The sequence below is a fragment of the Dromaius novaehollandiae genome, chromosome Z (genome assembly GCF_036370855.1).
Source record: "Dromaius novaehollandiae isolate bDroNov1 chromosome Z, bDroNov1.hap1, whole genome shotgun sequence".
Classification (NCBI taxonomy): Eukaryota; Metazoa; Chordata; class Aves; order Casuariiformes; family Dromaiidae; genus Dromaius; species Dromaius novaehollandiae.
The window spans coordinates 11,677,740-11,698,408 of NC_088132.1; the positions used below are offsets into that span (position 1 = coordinate 11,677,740).

Here is a 20,669-nt window from a genome sequence, read left to right on the forward strand (position 1 = left end):
AAGGTCATAGAACAAAGAGGAATTTAAAGGGGACATAATGAGATGAATGTGGTTCTCTGGAGGGTGTTTTATGTGATCTTAAACTGCTGCATCAGTGACAGTGTCCCTGAGAATTTTAAAAGCACGATAAAAACTATCCTTCAATTAGAAAAAAAAGCTGAAATGCTTGCTATCCCAAATTTTCAGTACTCTTAGCATTACTGAAATTGGTTAGAACTGGTAACAGAATGAATACTCCAAGCTTTTTTTTTTTTGTGATTCTCAGCAGAGAGGAAAAAATAAATGAATTTAAGCTATTTGAAAAGCTTAGTTATGTAATCCTTTTATAATAATTCAAACTGCTAGTAACTTACATAAAAAAATTCTTTGGCACAGATCACACACACTTCATTTCTTTAGGAAACTACTTGTCTTTCTCCAAATAATTTTTAAACTCATATATCTAACCAGCTGATTTTACAGTGATAGTTAATTCAAAGCTATTGCATTCCTATGAGCTTAGTGAAGTAAGTGGTCAGAATGAGGTCAAAAAAGGGGCTGGAGCAAAAGCTAAATTATTCTTATTTATCAGAGAACCTAAGGAACAGAAACCAGCAGGAATTGTTCTACTGCTTGAAGAATTCTGATCATAACTTTCACTTCATTAGAAGTGAGAATCTAACTGCAGTATGTAGAAAGCCCAAAGAAAACTGAACTTCAGTAGTTCCATGGCTTCCAGAACTGTTTGTTTCAAGCTGGATTTTGTGCTTGGAAAAACAAAATGAACTTATATCCACTGAAAAGAATAGTCACTTTGACAGAAGCTTCTGAATCTAACTTCATCAGTGGCTATCGGAGGTCTTGTGTAAATGTGATTTAGAATACCTGAAACAAATTTTTGTCATCCAGGGAATTCAAGGTGACTTCTAATATAAAGGTTTATAGATCTTATACAGAAACAGTTTTGCTGAACAAACTGGAATTCAGCTATTCATGTTGTCCCAGTGTTTGTAATTGACATCATAACAAGAGGAAAGCAAGGGTTCTGTGGAAGCTGAATCTTAAATTTTCTTAAATTTTCTAATTTGACATCCTAATGCTTTTAGGAAAGATCCTTGTAAAGGGCTTGCATTTCCTGTGGTGACTGAGATATTTGAAGCTTGGAAAGTGGATGTAATATAGAAGGGAGGATAAGGGCTAAAAGATGAGGCATGCGCCATGTGTTGATGAGGGCCGACTAGTGGGGGAGTATGCAGTATTTTAGAAAAGGTTGAACAATTACTGAATTTCAAATAAAAACATGGTGAAAGCAGATGGTGAAGCTCCCATACACCAGATATGTTCCTGACTCTACTGTGACCCAGGAGTTGTCTACCAGACCATTCAGAAGAGGAGTGAAATCATTAGTGGTCTGAAAAGTCGCATTATTAAAGCATGGAAACAGCTGCTACAGGGGGAATGGACCAACTGCATAAGTGCTGTATTATGCTAGTTTCTAAAAAAAAAAACCTTTGAAATCTGGGCCTGTGTCTTTGTATAGAGATGGGTAAAAATACCTTTTTTGTATTCAGCATTGAATAGAAAAAAGTGGTCATTTCTAAGTGTATAAAATGTGTTTGCTCATTCTCAAGGCCTGCAAATGGGTAACTGGATGTTTTGCAACATCTTAATGCTATGTTAGAATCAGGTTGAAAGAAAAAGGAAGCTGTTGCAAATAAAAGAATTGATTGCTTTTTAAGAGAGAATATCAAAATGATTTGTGTGTATCTCAGTGTTTCAACTTTTCTGTCTTAGTTTCTGGTACTTTTTACTTGAAATAGCATTAAACGCTGAAGTAGAATATTGAGTCACTGTTTCATCTGCATATAATGTCTTATGTGATATTATTAACAAGAAGCAGTGAACAGTATGTCCTGGTTTTGGACCTTCCGGGAATTCTGAGCATTTTTGTTTGGAAGCCTTCTCTTGAGTCAGAATAGCATAGCTCAGTATTTGATATCTCATGAAGTTTATTTCAGCTTGACTTTGCTGAAAGTGGATAGTGCATTAACGTTTTGTCTTTCCATGGTTTTCTTAACACTGTGTTTGGTGGTCCTGGAATTAGGTCAGTAGTTTGGAAATTTGCTCTTCCTTGTGACTACTGAATCTTCCTGCAGAATTTCTAAGGAACCACTCCATCCTTGGTCTTTCCTGAGGTTTATTTTTGGCTCAGAAATTTCATTTTTGCATCTGTAGTCTTCTGTTTACATGCCATATCTTTGTACTTTTTCGTAAACTTACGTTTGAGTTGCACTCTGGCTGGGGTGGGTAAATGCTTGCATGATTGTCTTCTGTACTCTTATTTCAGCTGACAATGAAAGTACCTACTGGTTTTGTGCTATGCTAATAACTGTTTAAAGCAATGATTAAAGCATGGTGTTTTAAAGTATATGGAGAGATCTAAATTCAGGCCCACTGCTTGGTGCTGCAAAGGTATTTTTTAGAAGGGGAGAGAGACAATCTGAGGATTTTTCTAGATTTTTCAGGGATTGGATGCAATGAATACGAAGAATATGGTCCCTTTTTATTTTGCATTTTCATTTAGGGACTCACTTGAGACCACTTAGCTCTGAATTAAACTAAAAAAGCCAACAGCTAGTATTCTGGCATTCTTCACACTTTTCTGCAAAAATTAGCTTTCTTTAAGGACATCTGTCCTCCCAAACTCATACCTTAGATTTCAATTGTAAAGCTTAAGTTTAGATACCAGACTTTCTTGATATGGAACTAAGGTGTAATTGTAAAATTATGTGGCACCTAGCAATTCTGATCTGTCTTTGCTCTGCAGACTCAATGCTTCTCATTCTGAAAACTCGGTTATACAGATGGGAAACTGAACATGTGCAGTGTGTTTTTGAACACATTTATTTGGATTCTTGAGTAAATAATTCTTAAAATCAGCACCCTGGAGCTGTTGGAGTCTAGAAACTCTTTTGCTGTCCATAAGTCCTATCTTGGAGAGTGTTCTGTTGCCTGCTCTCCACTTTGGCTGATAGTGCTCCTGATCCTCTATGCTGCGGTGACTGTGCACAGGTAGACCCTGTGCTTTGTTGGTGGCAACAGTATCAACAGGTAGCATAGAGTATGCTACAAAAGCTCTATTTTAAGAGAAAACTTATATTGAATCTAAAAATTAAAAATAAATATATTTTCCTCTATTGTATCCAGATGCTGCTTTCATCAGCAAATATTGAAGGAGTCTTAATCTGCTTGGAGGAAAGGCCAACATCCGAACTGCCGATTAAGGATTGTAGGGAAAGCATGTCAGCTAAAATTTTGATAGTACTTCAGTTTACAATGGAAACAAAGCATAGTTTCCAGACTGCAAAACAAACTACATTTTTTAGACCTTATGTTAACCATAGATTAACAATTTGTGTTGCCTGAGCATGAATATTAAGCTCTGAGTAAGGATCTCAGGGGGTAGAGTGGGCTGGGAGTAGGACTAAGCTACTGGAGAGAGACAGACACCAGCATCAAAGGTCCCATGAGGGTGAAGGGGTGTGAAGCTCAGGGAGGAAACTTAAGTGGGAATCCAGAGTATGAGGAAATGACTGAGAAGAAAACACCAAGTAGTTATGGGCAGCTAGCTTCGGTTGTAGCAAGGTCTGGAGGGAAGTCATGAGCCTACTGGAGTGAATAGGGCATGGCTATAAAGATGTATCACTTTCTATCTTGTTGTTATGCTGGGTGGTTAAAATACGGATTGGTAACTATCTAGTGAAACCACTTTTGAGTTGGCTTGAAGAGTATTCATTGTTTAGACTATCTTCCTTAATGTTTTTGTTTTTCTGGAAATAAAAACCTATGTTTTGGAGCCAAGTAAAGACTATGGGCATAGATTGAATTCCCCTCTCTGCAACCTTCTAACTACCTGTTACACCATGTCTTTTCAAGTTTCTTTTTGGAATATGAATTGCAGTTGACTTAGTAAATGAAATGGATTACTTATGGTAACTGACTAGTCAGACATCCTAAGTCCTTGTCAGAGCTGTTCCAGAGGATGTCCAGTGGCTTTTAAAAATCCTATTAAAAGATTTTATTTGCAGATGGTACAGAGAGGATAAAAAAAACATACCACCCTACGCATCTTATTGCTGCCTCTTCTGTCAAGGGCAGTTTACTCTTAAGGTGCAGTTATAGCTGAAATTTATCTCTGTGCTGTTTGTAAATAAAAGAAAATCTCTAATGAATCCAGGCTTCTTACTCAATATTCCTAAATTCACTCCAAGAAGCTTTACACGTCTTGTGCAATTCTGATTATGCTAATTATAACAATATAAATGTCACAATCTTGCTGTAAATGTTAAGTTTGAACAGTGTGTTAGTTCTAAGTGCGAACTTGCCAGGATCAGAAGACAGTTTTGTTGAATGAGCGTAGCAGAGTGCATAATGTGACCTTTTAGCACCTCTCTCTAGTGATTAATGAGTAAAATAAAAAGAAGTTTGACTATTCAGAGCCCAGAGTGAATTTGTGCAACTGGAATTAAAAATATTAAATGGGACCTCCTTAATATAAGACTGCAAATGTGGCATGGAATTCCCTAAAACAAAGTCCTAGTGCTTGGAAAACTGTGCTTTTTGATGTCATTTTGTCACCACTGCAACCAGAACAACTTCTTGCACTAGAAACCTTTCAAATTAAAGAGGTGCTGTTGGCACCTTGACTTCAGAACATTCTCTGTTCTTCTTACTTCCTGCATGTAAGGATACTTTACAGTGGCTGGAACTGGTGTGGGTATCCTCTACATAATAAGTTCAGTATGTACAGAAATATTCTTCCTGTGTATCTTTTCTTTCTTTTTTTCTTTTTGTTTTTTTCCTGTAGCCTGGGAGTGCCGTAGCTCTTGTCTGCAAATTAAATTGTTCGGTTGCTTTTTCTTGGCTCAGACTCTAGCTGAATAGGGTCAGCCAGCCAACACCTTTCAAAAAAGCACTGATTCCCGGAGAGCTTCCCTTTTTTTTTTCTTTGGTCATCCTTCACTGATTAGAGGCCTTGTAGGTGCAGCTTGGACTAATATAGGAAAAACTAAAAAAAAAACCTAAAAAAAAAAGAGAGAGAGAGAAATTACCAATGTAGTGAAACTCCAGTCTGCAACTATAGTTTTAATTCATGAGACAAGGTGCATGCAGGATTTCATTTACGTTGTATCTAGCTTGTAGTTTTCTAATGGTATTGTTTATAAAAGTTGCTTTATGATTGTGACTTAACTAAAAACAATTATGGATACCCAAAACTAGCTTGATAACTTCACAAGAGTTACATACTGTAGCGTTTTTTTGATTTTAAAAAAATTGTAAAAAATAGGTGCTGGAGATAGTGGTTGGATGGAATGTCAGTACTGAATTAAAATAAAAGCTGTTGATATTAGCCACTTTGTCAACTAAGTTTTCAGGATGCTTCAAAGTCTTGAGTGGAAAAAGAAATATAAAAATTTGATAGGTTGTCCTTCCTGGTTCTGTCTTGAAGACAGATGTTCTGTATCCTCACCACATCTATCTCCTTTTCCTCCCCAAATACAAAAAACATGTGCACCTTTTGAGGATCCTGGTAGAAATATATGAATAGTAAGTATCTGAAAACTAACTAAAAGTTTTTGTCTGTGCAATATAAGTAGCTCTAATAAAGAATTTCATTACAGTTACCAATTTTTAGTGCAGTGGTTAGTTCCACAGCCAATGTTCATTCTTGCCTCAAAACCTTTCCTAGATGGCAAAATGACCATTTCTAGTAGACTTTAATTATTTTAGCAGTATAAACAGGCTTCAGAAATGTTGTGTCGTAAGCAGCAGACTATTTGCATTTCTTATAGCCACCGCTTTATATTCAGCAGTAGAACCTTGCTCCTTCATTCTTTTAACCTTGTAAGTACAAGACTCCTTTCTGGCACTTAAGCAATACCAGTTCAGGATTTCTTCACTAAAGTGTTGAACTCAACTGCCTCTTCCTGGCAGACAGAGAACTATTATTTCAGCAGGAATTTATTTCATCCTTTCTACATGCACTATAGTTGCTAATATTGCCAATAATATTTTTAAACTTATGAGCTGTTGCAAAGCTTAACCTTTTATCCTTCTTGGAAAGCAGATTACTGGAAGGTAGCTATGGAAGAGTGCAATAACAGCTATTGTTGATTCAGTGTCTTTAGCTTCTCTTTTCTGCTAAAACTAGAAAAATAAGTGAAATGAACCTTCACTGTTCCTGTGTATTTTCTGGATACATGTTTTTTGTTGATCTAGCTTCCAGTGAATGCCTTTTTTGAATTGTCTTTCATGACATGTTTTAGATAAACTTTTTCAGGTATATCTGAGTTTAAAGAGAACTCTTGCTCTATGTTAATGTCCTGGGGAACCATTTTCTGCGTTTTTTTTTTCTTATATGGGTAGAAGACACTGAACTGAATAAACATGTTAACCCCATCTCTCTCTCTCTTCTCACTCAAGAACTCCAAGCGAGAGTGGAAACCATTGGAGGATCACAGCTGCACAGATGTGCCGTGGCTACTCCTCTTCATCCTCTTCTGTATAGGAATGGTGAGTAAAACACAAAGAATTCTGCAAATGTAGTTGGAGAGTTTGCATTCATTAGAAAGAGGTTTTAAAACTGTGTATTTAGTAACTTAGTCAAGGTCAGGGTATGTTAGTATAGGAACTGTCAGCTGTGAAACAGAAAGGGGTTTTATTTTAGTAGTGTGTACAAATCAAAGACCTTTGGGAGGGATTCAGAATTTGTTGTTTGCGCCACTTCTTGCTCCAGCTCCCATTCCCCTGAAACATTAGTTTTATTTTGAAGTGATTTCTAGTGATACAAGGTACGAGTTGGCTTATGTTCCTCATGGAACTGCAGATGTCCTGAAAATGATAGCTTTGAGCCTGGTAAACAGTTGCGTTAGTACCAATAGACTTGTAGCTCAGAAACAAAGATTTTAAACATCAAACTGCTGATCATTTTCTGCTTGGATGCTCAGTAGAAGCACCTCCTATTAGCAACCTTATTCCCCATGGTCAGGTGCTTCCCATTCCATCTGAGATATCTCTGCCTTGTGTGTTAAAACTCTGACCTTTCTCAAGATAATTTCACAACACTATGAGCTTTATATTAAAAAACAAACAAGCCCCCAAGACCTACAGGTTAGTGAAAGCTAGAAATAGACTACCATAGGTTTTTTTTGTCTTGTGTTGTTTATTGGACCTATGTATGTTGTTCTTCCTAAATGCAGACCGTCTGACGCTGTCTTGTACTGCTGTGTTGCAAGTGGTAGGCCTAAAGAATTTGGAATTTTTATGCTATCAGCTTTCTTTCTCTTGTCCCTTTGTCTCTGTTTTTTGGAATTCTTATTCCATTGCTAAAATGGTTTTCCTTTCTCATTCCCCCAAAGTGTTTGTCATTGGCTATGCTTTGAAAGCAAAGATGCTAATGTTGTGTTTAAATCTTACTAATTATATTCTCACTATAACATGTGAATATATTAAAGTCATAAAATGCACAGTATTTCCTGAAATATGCAGTCTTTGTGGTTGCTTTTTCCTGCCACTGTTGTTGATGTTCTCTGGTAACTCAGTCTATGCCTACCTGCTGCCACAATTATATATTTGTCTGCTGTGAGTTAATGTCCCAGATTTTTCCTGTCTAAGCAATATAATATGCAGAGCAATCATGCTACTCAGTCAAATATGATGTTGCTTACTGTCCTAGATTACTTCACTTGAAGGATCAGGTAGCACCATGGGTCAAGAGGCTGTGGTAGCACTGAATAGAATAGATTAGAAGAGGGAAGAATCACGTGATTTCACTCTACCCTGTATGCAGGAAAGAAATTGTCAAACAAACTGAGAACATGAATACTACCGTGTGTAAAATGCATAGTAGTATGTCCTTTACAGAGATCCAAGAAATTGAAAGTGAGTGCTGTAAATCAGCTTTAATTATTACTTGCGCCTTTTGCTCCCCCTGCCCTTGCTTTCACTTTGAGTTAAGTCTATAATGACATTAGAACATTGGCAAGAAAAAGATAATAACCAGCTTATTATTTGGAATGTCTCTCTAGTGATAACCTAATCTTGGGTATTTCCATCTTAGAAGGTCACCCTATTGTATTTTCAGACCTTTAAAACTACCCACACTTTGACTGTTCCGTGCTGATTATTACCTGTTGTTGCCATCTTGCACGATCCTCTTGCTGCCATCTGTTGCTCCACACGTTTGTCTCAACCGTTTACTCTGCTTCCCATTCTCAAGTCTTAGCTTGCAGCTCATCTCTAAAAGCAGTTCAGTGAGGGTACTGGAGCAAGCCTGCAATTCATTTCTCCCTGTCAGAAGTATTGCTAGAGAGCTAATGATATTCTGGGGGCACGTTCTCCTGGTCATCTCATCGGTGCCGTGAACCTGGTTTTGCTAGTGTAAGATCTTTGGAAGTTCATGGTGAGACATACCTGACAAGGGGCATTTCCCACATTGCTCTGTCTATGGCCTTTTCCATTTTCCAGCTCCTTATTTCTTCTCTTTTATTCATTTAAGCTTCGGCATCTGGAACTTTAGTGGCCTTGACCTGGCTACTTCCTTCTTTTGCTTTAGAGGATTTCCTTAAAAGGCATTTGTATTAGGCAGACCTCTTCATTCTAGCTCAACTTTGTAAGCACTTATTTTGAATGAAAAAAAAGTCCTAAAGCAAGAAAATTCAGACTTTCTGGAATCTTTTCAAATGCATGCTAATCCTTGACAATTCTAGCTCTGCTTTAGGTCTCCTTCACTGCCTGTCCTTGGCCTTTTTGCTGCTTCATGCACCACTTGGTTAGGATATGATGACTCTCAAAAAAGTACCTAGAAGATTCTTAACTCTGCTTAGATAATATGTAATGTCAGAGATATGAATCCTTGGTTTGCCTTGTATTTAAATTCATAATTGCACAATAGTTCGTGGTGGATCATCCTTGTCTTTCCTTCCTTGGTATGAGAGATTTTTTTGAAGAAGCTGTGCTTAGAAACAAATGAATTAAGATGACTTTTTCCTAATGACAAACAAAGTATTACTAAACTGTGTTTTTCCTCCACCAGGGTTTTATTTGTGGCTTTTCAATAGCTACAGGAGCAGCTGCAAGACTGCTGTCGGGATATGACAGTTATGGAAATATCTGTGGACAAAAAAATGTCAAGGTGGAGGGAATAGTCAACAGTGGTTTGGACCTCACACAGAAGAAGTAAGTATATGCTTCTATTGCATCATTCTGTAGGCTAGGAGAGGCAAAATCTTTCTTCTTTTGGGAGAAGTTTACAATAGCATGAGAAAAGGAATATGTTAACTTTCCTTGTTGGTCCTTGTCCACTCTTCTCAACTAGATAATAACAATGGCACTTGTAGAAGGTATGGTGATAGATATGTAATCGGACACTGAGGATACTAGGTCACTGAGGAATTTCCCTTTCTTAACATCTGCTTTAATGTAAGAAACTATACCAGACCACTAAAGAACTTTGTTAGGATTTTAGGTATGACAAATATTCTCAAATTTGCAGGCAGGCCTCTGTAGACCTCTGTCTATGTAGAAATGGTTTGATTTTATGCTCATTTTCTTCCACTGAGTTTAGTGGGATCTGGGATATATCCAGCACATGAAGACGAGACTTTACAACTTGAACTGTAAATGTATAGGTGGCTATATAAAGGTGGCTTCTGGAGAAAACACATACAACTTTGAAGCAGTGCATAACTCTTACTAAGCAGTGTCCTGTAAGACCTAACCATTATAGGTCTAAACCAGCACAGGTATTCCCTGTCTACGGTGTGGAAGAAATGACATGCTCTGCTAAGTGTAGTAGTTAGTATTGGAGCTGAATAACAAGAATTCTGGACTGAAAGATTGAAAACCTAGTAAAGATCTGAAGTTCTACCTGCCAGTCAATGTTTAGAATACATCTGTACAATTCGAATGGCTTTGGAAAGCGAACTATTTAATCTGTAACCTTAGAACAGCATAGAGGTATTAATTTACAAAAAAGGATGCTTCTTTCACCATCTGTTACTTGAAAGCAATTAACTTTTAACTTAAAAGTCTTTAACTCCTGAGGGTGATGTTCTTTTACTTCACACTTTACTTTGACTAGCAGAAAATTCTTAATATGTGCAGGTTATTTGGAAGGACACTTGTCTAAAATCTATTTATTTTGAACTGCCATTATAGAATTTTCCTAAGTATCTGATTTAAGATGTGATGTGACTAGGTAACTGGTGTGTTATCAGAAGAATTTGAATGAAATAAAGTAGCCAGAAACTTTTACAGATTTCTTCTGTGAAAAGAATCTTTTCTTTTTCTGATTATAGCTTCATAAGAATGAAAAACCTTAAAAATCATGCTGGATAAGATGCCTGTTTTTCTATACCAACATTTTCAATTCTTTTAAAAATCAACCATATTCAGTACATTACTGAGTTGTGAGAGGAAATGCAAATTTTAAAATTACTGTTTTAATCCTCCTTACCTTTAGAAAGGAATCTTGCCTGATTTTTGCATGTGGAGACAAAGGATTCCAAGAAGTAACAAAAAACTCAAGGCATCTCATTCAGACCTATCAAATAGTAGTGTAACAGTTGGTCCTTTAAACTCCAGAATACCCATGTGACCAAAATGCGGGCTATCATGAGGATACACCTAGGATTGCGAAGTATTTTCACTTTGTAAAGGCATGATTGAAAAACAACAAATAAAAAGTGAGAATGTCTTCAACAATTAACATATCACTTGTTGCCGGAAGATATTGTTAAGCCAAAGTCTTAAGAAGTTTTCAAAGGATTTTATTTTCTAATAAAGGTATCTTGCTTTGAGACGTGACGTGAGCAAATGAATGGATATGCTCATTTATTTGGCTGAGAGCAAGAGGAAGCCTTCTGCCCAGGCAGTTTATTCTGTAGGTGTTCACAGTGAAGTGTCTGGTACAGTCCAGGGTAACCAGCTTTGACAGAGGACATTTCTTATGTAAAGTGGGTGATCCTCCCTAGTCTTACACAACTTTTGGTTTAAATTTTTGTGGATTTTTTTTTTAGAAGAAGAAGAACTTCTGAGTGCTAGCATCCATCTGCAGCAGATGAAGTTCCTGCAGAGTCCGAGACACAGTTCACGGAACTAGTTCATGTTACTTTATAGGAGCGCTTTTATAGACGGCCTGAAAAAATAAATTGTTCTTACTGCCATTATTTCAGCTCTTGTAGAGAAAGGGAGGGCTTTAAGCTCTGCAAATGCAGTTCTAGAAACCTGAGTTATTTTCATTTGGTTCTGCTTTCAGGGTAACTAATTTCCCAGTCCATGGCAGAAAAGCTAAATCCTTTATAAAAATATCATTTTCTTCCTTGTACAGGACAGCAAGCCATAGGAACTGTATTGAAGTGAAATTGACATGATCTTTGTGGATGTGGAAAATCTGGGTGGGAAGGCAAGGAGCAAGAGTCCTCACAATGGCATGATTTGATAAGTGTACATCAGCTTTGCTGAAACTAGTGAGACTGTATGTTATGGAGGGGGGTTTTACAACTTGATCTCATCAACAAAAGGTGAATCAGCTGTGTTTTTCTGTTGCTAAGATAACACAGTACAAGTTTAATAGGCTGTACTCTGGAATAGGAACAAGAAGTGTAGTCTAGCCCTGGTAACACATTCTTCTTAAACCTGTCTGCTTTAGGTAGGCTGTTTGCTTTTCAAGTTTTGGTAGCACAAGGGGTTAAAAATGGCCTTTGACATGATGGAGTATTTTGCAAATAAAAATGATGACCACAGCAGCCAAATACAAGTTCATGAAAGCCAGTTCAGTCTGGATTTTGATCAGTGATATTTTGCTGCTTGGACAGAATTCGGTCTGTATTATTCCTTCAAGTACAAAAAGATATGCACGTGCCGCTATAGAGAAGAATTAGTGGCATTCAACCCTAATAAATGCCTTTGATCACTCAGGAGAAGGTTTCATTTCAGGTAGCAGGAAAACTCAGAGAGAGTTTACAGCATGCATGCAGAGAAGTTGGGTGGGTCAAGCTCTATATGCCCTACACATAGCTGGTATAGACTGGATGATCATTAAATTCACTTCTCCATTATTGCAATAAGATGACTATAGATCACATTGAACAACTGTTCTGCAGATTGCTCATTTGACTATGAAGAGGTGCCTTGAGGGCTGAAAGAAAAATCAATGACTTTGGCAAATACAAGAATATACAAAATAGTTGAAGACAAGATGGATTGTGCATATAATAAGTTGCCACAGTTGCCTAAACTTACTGTTCATGCTTCTAGAATTGAGAGTATGTGGAGTACAAAACAATGCTTTGTCTTCCTATTCTTGCAGGGGTAGAGGAGGTTGCTGTATTTCTCATGGGCATGGATAAGTAGTTGTGCACTTGTTCAGTAAGCTACTAGTCAAGAGTGGTAACCGTTGTTCTTTTTTTTACCTCTGGTTGTACTGAAATTTTATTTTGAATTACTTCCATAGAAATGTGGATTTTTCTTTTAGAAGTTTTTTTTAAAAAGTAACATTTTGAAATGTAAACTTGAAACAGTAGTTAAGTGTAAGGAAGGTTATCTGATGCATCTGTAAAATATTTCTTGTGATGCTTTTTGAAAAGTTATACCAAAGTCTGTTTTGAATTACATGCCTCAGGATGGGCAACTTGCTGCTAACCTTGTATTCTGATACCCTGACCTGTGAAAAGTTAAACTTTTTCCCCCTTTCGCTAGAAGTATAGGAATCAGCTTAAAATTAAACGTAAGCTTAGCATTTCAGGTATTTATTATGGCTAGAGAAAATTGACATATTCAAAATTGCATGCAGTTATTTTTACCTCAAGTAATTTTCATTATGCCATGTTTCAGAGGATGTTTTGGCATCTAACATGTTAATGCCAAATCCTACATTGGTTTCCTTGGACTACTGTCAGTAGTATGAAGCAGCATCTGTATGAATTTGCTTTCATGGAGAGAAGGCTATAACATCTGGTCTGGTCATCACTGGTATTGTATAGATTAATATCAACACAAAGGTATTTACCTTAAGGGAAAGGGAAAACATAGGCTTTTAAAGGGAAATGAATGGTTTGTTACTAACATAATTATCTTGTCTATGTCTGAAGGATAATCATCTTTATTTTGTGTTTGCTTCCTGGACTTTTATGGTTTGCAGAGTTCTCTAGTATTATTTATCAAGTAAAAAAACAAAACAATAACAAAAAAAAAAAAACAGAAATAGTACAGGATAATCTTCCTAGAGATATTGACAGTATTTTGTCATTTAGAAAATGCTGCTTAAGTCTGTTACTCTATTGCAGTTCATGTGGATGGCATTGGGTTTGATGGAGTTTCGGGAAGTAAGACAGCTTGGAGGCTAAGAACTGAGTAATTGAGCTAAATAGTAATAATTCTTGTACGCTGAGGCTGGATAATAGAGCAGTCTTTCTGTGGGAGAAGGTTAGACCATAATTACCACATAGGCTGAAAATGTATGGGCAGGAAGTAAATGCTAACCATTACGTACATGGCCAAGTTGTGAGATATATGTGATCTTTTCCTAGTGTCTGTGCTGTGATTTTGAACAAGGTTTGTTCTGGTTGTTTAAAAATAGATTTATGGTTTGACATTTTTACATTCTCTGTGGAGATGTCTTATAAATGTGGCCTTAAAAGTGTTATCTCTAAAGCATGTAGCATCAAACATTTGGGGGCATTGCCTTTTTTCCTTGTAACACTTTTTGTCATAGAAGGAGATTCTTCTTAAAAATGTCAATACAAGGAACTAAATAAAGCTTTAATCTCTTCGAACACTGTATTTTATTTTTATTGGCGTTCTAGGAAAGAAGTATTCTGAGAGTTGCAGCAACTGCAAATATCTCTGCTAGTAAACTTAATGCTGTGTAACTATATTGTAGCTTGAAATTTTCTGGGATGAAAAGGGATTTTTATTGATTATGGAATAAATTCCCACCATGAGAATTACTAAAATAACCAAAAAATATCATTTAATATGATCCATGAATAAACGACTTTTGTCTTGCTTTCCCATCATGATGTTAGATAATATGAAAAGAGTATTTTAATGCACAGCCTATCACAAAAAAATGGACTATGAAAGACTTGTTTAGCTTTCAGGAAAGAAAGGGTTCCCCCATCTGTATTTTACCATGAATGGACAATACTGCAGCTAGTGTTTGTGATAAGATGTTTGTAGCTATGAGGAGTTGTTAACAAATCTTAAGAGGTTACAATGCGTACTTCATAATTTGTGTTTTTAAATGACAGTGAACATCATGGAAATGTATCAAATATAATTTTTTAAAACGCTGCACTATCACAGTAGGTAGTCCCACCCAAAGTAGCCAACTTTTGTTTCAGAGTAAATACCAAAATGATCTATGGGCCAGTGATAGGGGAAATCAGTCTTGGAAGTGAAGAAGACTTTAAGGTTGAAGTGAAGCTTTATTTTTGAATGTTAAGACCTGCATTTATGAAGAAGTGCTGCTGTTTCTTAAACAGTACCATTTGAGTAGACTTGGAAAAGTTACCAGTAGACTGGTAAAGTTAAGTATCTTTGCTATGATTCAGATGTCTGTAAATATAAGTATCTTTGTAGTGCATATGTTGATTACATGAATTCTTTTGACTGATCATTAAAATAAAAATAACTCACCTGTTTTTCTTCCCTAGGTATGTGTTCTTTTTGGATCCATGCAATATTGATTTAGTACATCAGAAGATCAAATCACTTGCTCTGTGTGTGTCAGCTTGCCCAAGGAAAGAGCTAAAAACTTTGGCTGATGTTCAGAAATTCGCAGAAACTAATGGTATGGAAAAAGCATGTCTGTTTTTGCTCCTATACCAATTATTTTTGTAGGATTAAAAAAAGACTTATTTAGCTGAACAAAAAATGAAATATAAAGAAATATCAATAAAACTGTGATGTTTTTATTAAACTAAAACTTTCATAAGAATGTTACAGTATTAATATGTTTGTGTTCTGTCATGTCTTGAAGTTTTGAAAGCTCATTCTTAAAACAGGGGAGCAAAGTGTAAGGAGAATTTCACTAGTAGAATATGTAGTTGTAGCATCTGTTCCCAACTCTTATGGAAACATTCTGAGGTTTCCTGCTCAACAGTAATTCTGCTGAAACATCCTCATGTATGCTGGGCTAGTGAGAGCAGTGCTGTTATTGAGCTGCACTGGAGCATGGAGCCTGTCTTTGGGCAAAAGAAATATTCCTGTTTTCTTTCAATGCCGGTGTGCAGGCCCTTTTTCTTTTCTTTTTTTGGCATTCTTGCACTTTTTTTTAGAAATGTAAAGGAAACGGCAGTACCAAATGAAACACTTTACCCCATCACCAGGAGCAGTATTGTTTCTTTCTAGTGATGATCTCAATCCATATTTGAATACTATATGGAATAAAATCAATGAAAGCTGGGCAATTTTTGGTCCCTCCAAAAGAAGGTAAAGATAAAAACTTAAAATGATTTGAAGAAATTTGTGTTATTCAGCTATTCGAATGGGAGGAGTTTTATCTTAAGCTCTCCCAGCTGATCTCTTTGAATGCTGTGGTAAGATTTCTTTGCAAGATATTGGCTAACGGTGAGTCAGTCTGGGTGACCAGATTCAAAGCAGTGAACTGTTTACTTTTTGTACAAGTCAGTGAAATGTTGATTTCTATTCAAGCACTGATTATGTGAGCACTTCTCATGATAGCAACACTGGTTGAAGTGTTTCTGCCCTTGTAGTGTGGTAGCACATCTGGATGTGTGACCAACTGAGTCAGGGAACTGAACAGGCTGGAATATAATTTGCTTGTGAGTGTAGCTCCTCAAACAGTTGTGTGAACGTGGTACGATGGCTATACTGGGGATAACAGCTTCCTTATGTGATTAGGCACTGTTGTCAAATACAAGCCCACAAATGAAACTAGTCAGTATTGGAATATGGCTTTATACTTTACCCCTTAACGATATTTGCTGTATTTTTCTTATCTAATGCAGACCAATTATGTGCTTCTGTAAAACCAAGGTAGTCAGTAGGGGAGTTTCTTGAGTACCTCTTGAAATAATGAAATGCAACCATGTAAGCCTTGTTTTTCCACAAACGTCGTTTCTGTGTTTGTAAGTCAAGTCTCTTATTAATTGTGCCTGAAATATGTTCAGCATAACCATCTTATAAAATACACTGAAAGCCACACTTTTTCTAAAATGTACTACATTTTGTCACGATCCTCCATTTTAACTGTATCTCCCCTGGCATTTTGTGCTTTACAATAAATCTTTCTGACTTTTTTGTAATTGCCGTTAAAGCTAATAGTTGTGGCTTACAGAATGGACTAAAGTATGAAACCTGCTGTTATAGTATGTATGAATAGAATCATTGAGTAGAATCAATGAGTAGACTCATTCATGAGTTCTAGTCCGAATTTTCATTATATGACCTTAGGCTTGTCAAAAAATGGGTGCTGAACTGAGCTTTCCTATTGTGGATGAACACCGTGCAAGACTGGAACCACACAGGTCTGAACCACACTGTCATCCTCATGGTTATGCTTCTGTTTAAATGCTTACCAACCTGTATAGGTTCCAAAAAGTGATAGCTTTTAGCAAATGAACAGTTTAAATATTAAACACCGTAAATATTATGGCAACACAGGTTGCAGATACACAGTAAAAATTAAAGCATGATTCAGTCTTACTGTAGAGCAAGAACAGTGAAGTCATATCAAAATTATAGTACTCAGTAAACAGAATGACTGTTCTGAGTTACAAGATAACTTGGTTAATGGATTTGAGCTTAAATTAATTAAAATTTCATATTAACATACAGTATTTTTCTGTTTGACAGTGTTTCAAGTGATCTTAGAATGTTAAAACCCTATTGTAAGAAGAATAAGTAGGAAAGCGGAGAACTTTGAACACAAGTGTGTTCACACACAAATCAGTTACAAGCCAATTGCTATGATGTTATATAATTAGAATTTTATAATTGTAAGAGGGAAGACAAGTGACGTGTTTAGGTTTTTGTGATTACTATTTTTATATAGTCAATGCTGAATTTTCCAGGTTTACAGCTTCTAAAACGTTTTTTTTTTAAATGCATAGGTATAGTATGCAGGCAACTTTTAATTTTGCACTGCTGAGTCTTTCTGACAGCTTTAACCCTTCCTACTTACATGCTAAAAATAGCAATTATGCTGGAGAAGGGTCTGCTCAGGTTGTTGTGTGTGTACGTGAACTAGCTATGTTCGTCTGGCTCAGATCTGATCCCTGAAATCACCTTACTTTGTATACACCTTGGAGTTCCTTCCTAAATTACTGTTTAGGAACCCTTCCATTCCAAAGAAATCCTGTGCTCTTTCAATCAGTCAAGAGATGGAATTGTGAGTTCAAATAAAGCACTTTATGCAAATGTCTTTATCAAAAGATATATCAGTAAAACATAATGCAACATCATTTTTTGGTTAATGATTCAATTAATACAGAGTACAGTCTTTCACCTAGCTTAGCATTTATGGTATCTTTTCCAAAGTGAGATAGGCACTTGATTGCCTATACACAACATGGCAGAACTGTTAAGCCTCAGAGAAAGCGCTCTGTCCCTCACAAAGCCTGACAGATCAGAAGAAAACAAGAAAATGTGTAACTTTAATATGTTCAGAATGGTTGACACACAGAATACTGGGAACTGGCTTGGACTTCTTACAGAAAGAGATAGATGGAAGGGAAAAAGCTGGGCAATTGACTTCTGGGATCTTCAGCTTTAACAAAGATACAAGTTGAAAAGCATAGGAGCAAGTTCTGGAGCAGCCCCTGGAGCTGATGCAGAGATGTGCAGCATTGACTGAGAACATTTTCTAATGCTATTTGCACACAACTGTGCTTTGTTAATACCTAAATTTGTAAAACTATGAATTGGATCCAATTGAGAATGTTGTATGTTGTAAACTGGCTGCTGCTGTTCTACCTACCTGCTGTCACCTGGCAGGATGCTTAAAACAAGGAGTACTTAAGATTCAATGTTTTTGTTAGTCTTGGCACTTAAAAAATGGTACATATTGAATAATCTGATTGACAGCTATTTTTTCCAGAAAGGTAATTAATGCTTCAAAACTTAGTGACCAGGAAACATTGCCATGACCATTTCAGAGTCTTGCCAAAGCATTTTTAAACATCATTAAAGAAGTAATTCATATGTGACTGTGCCAAATGAATAATAGTGTCATTATTAAAAAGAAGCACTAAACAGATGGCCATAACTTTTGAGATATCTTGAACTCAGTAGCAATTATACTAGATGGGTCTTTATAGGAACTAGTATTCCCGTCTCTCTATTCTCTGGATGACTAGTTGCTGCTTTAGAAAACTAAAATAAAATTCCTATTTTAAAATGTGTTGTCAGACACCTCAGCTGTCAGAGTTCTGTAGCAGAGACTTAGCAGAGGTCCAGGTGGACTTAGAGCCTGAGGTTAAAGCTGCATTAAGTCTGCTACTGGGGCTGACCTGAAAGAAATCAATAGAGGAAATCAAGCTGGCTAAGTCAGTGTAGGTCATCTCTCTGCTATGGGAAAACAAGAGATTGTTTTGTCTGAAGTACAATGTAATCTTCAGGTGTGGTAATGAAAGTACATCTTTGTAGTGTATTGTTGGTACTTGCCTTAGAAATAGTTACACGAATTGCTGCCAATTTTTGACCTTTTTTTCTTCTCTTCTTGCCTTTTTTTGTGGAAGTGTACCAATTAAAACTTATTTCTTTGCCCATGATTTTCCTGAAGCTAACTGTATCAGATTAGTTAGAGGCATATTATGGAAAAAGTGATTCTGCATCATTGAATCTTTAGGAATCTGGGTATATTATTTTTGAGTAGCATTTTTTGAAAGCCTTGTATAAAGGTACATTATACGTAGCTTTGAGTCTTGGGGGATCCATTGTTACTTTGCCTTGTTACTAGAACTGCCTTTCAGTGTTGTCTTGCATTAAAAATAGACCCTTTAGTCAGAACAAATGGTCAGTTTTCACAACAGAAAGTGACTGCCCTTGGAGTCCTTCAGTAGTCTATACTAATACTGTGTTACTGAATACATTCATAAACTATTTGAAAAAGGGGAGGAATAGTTAGACAATAAATCTGGCTGTTGCTGCTGGAAAAAAAAGTCTGAAATCAGTGATGGTATAATTAAAATGTCAAATGCAAAGCAATGCCTGTGGAATGAAGAGGAGGAAAACAACCTGTTATAAATATAGTATTTTGGCTGTAAACTGGTTACTTCTACTTGGGAAAGATATTGTGGAGCTGCTGACAGTAGTGGAAGGATCAGGTGAATGCTCAGCATTGTTCCAAGTGTAATGTTTATGAATGTGAAGAACAGAGAACAGAACAGGGACTGTATTATTTTGTGTAAACTCATGTTATGCTGGCAACATCAAGACTATGCTCTGGTTCCTGCATCACAGAATGTTTAAAAATATATATACTGAGAAGGCAGACACAAAAAAATCACAAGATCACAAGAAAACATTAATGATTCTTTTGCCTGGAAAAAGAGAAAACTACCAGGGATAGTACAGCCTTTGAAAACAGGAATAGCCTAGAAAGGGTTTAAAAGAAAAAGAAAAAAAAGTATTGTTCCCTCATCTCTTAACTAGAGTGACAAGAAGCTAGAGGGCAAAAATGAAATTATGGGGTGCCAAAGGGATAGACTTTTTTCACACAAGTAATGATTAATTTACAAAGCTCATTGCCATGAGAATATTTTAGACACCAAAAGATAAAATCCTATAATAAAAGCATTTGGATTTTTAATATGATGTTAGTACTTTTTAGTTCAGGATGTCCTTGAGCTATGGGTAGCAGAAAGCTGAAGACCTAGAAGAAGAAATACTTGCTCCTGGGCTAGATGACTTTTAATTTGACTTGATTTAATTTGATTCCAGAATAGCTGATTTTATTTAGCACAGTGAGAAATATAATTGGAGGAATGCTGAGTAAATTTGTGTTTGTTTTCAAGTTTCTGTGCTGCTGCTAAGAACGAGGAAGAGAGGCTAGTTTGAGCTTTTTTTTCATTACAACTGAGAGTACATCTACATGAATTCTGTCTTTAAGACATTAATTTTATTAATCCAGTTGTAATGATAACTGGTTGGCTATGTCAGTAGTTTTCTTTTGTGATCTTAAATATCTTGAGGTCTTTAAATATGTAAGTAGTGTTTGGGAGGGAGTTGCCTTTTTTTGTGGAGGGGTGGGGGGGACATTTGTGCAAGCTCTGGAGGATACCTCCTTTAATTTTGGTCCCATGTTCATACAGGAAAACAAATTTTAATTTCTCTTAGAGTCTGCTTCTCAGTCTTTTAAAGTAGTGATGGTATGTCCCTCTGCAACAACTAGGAATTTAGGAAAGTTTGTGCATACAGAATCCCTACATTCCTTCCTTTTAAACACGTTTCTGAAAGGCATCAATGGATAGCTATGGAGAACGATGTATGCTTTATTCACTGAATGCAAATCTGTCATATTAACCTAAGAAGTTCTGACCACAAGGTGGTCTGTCCTATGCCACCTTGTTTGTCTCAAGACATCACTGTTTTCCTAATTTCTGGTAGGGCCCATGTGTTAGATTAAAGTTCCATCCTTGTTTGGCCTTCTGCTTCTATTCCTG

The 20,669-nt window shown here is 36.5% G+C and overlaps 1 protein-coding gene across 2 annotated transcripts in view; it reads left to right on the top strand.

Annotated features, from left to right (window-relative positions):
• Positions 1–20,669, top strand: part of SLC44A1 (solute carrier family 44 member 1) — a 66,630-nt gene that overhangs the window by 11,529 nt on the left and 34,432 nt on the right. For both annotated transcript variants that reach the window (XM_064502348.1, XM_064502347.1), the window contains exons 2-4: positions 6,463–6,552; positions 9,074–9,216; positions 14,697–14,833. In XM_064502348.1, the coding sequence (XP_064358418.1) occupies positions 6,463–6,552; positions 9,074–9,216; positions 14,697–14,833 (370 nt within the window). The remainder of the gene's footprint in view (positions 1–6,462; positions 6,553–9,073; positions 9,217–14,696; positions 14,834–20,669) is intronic.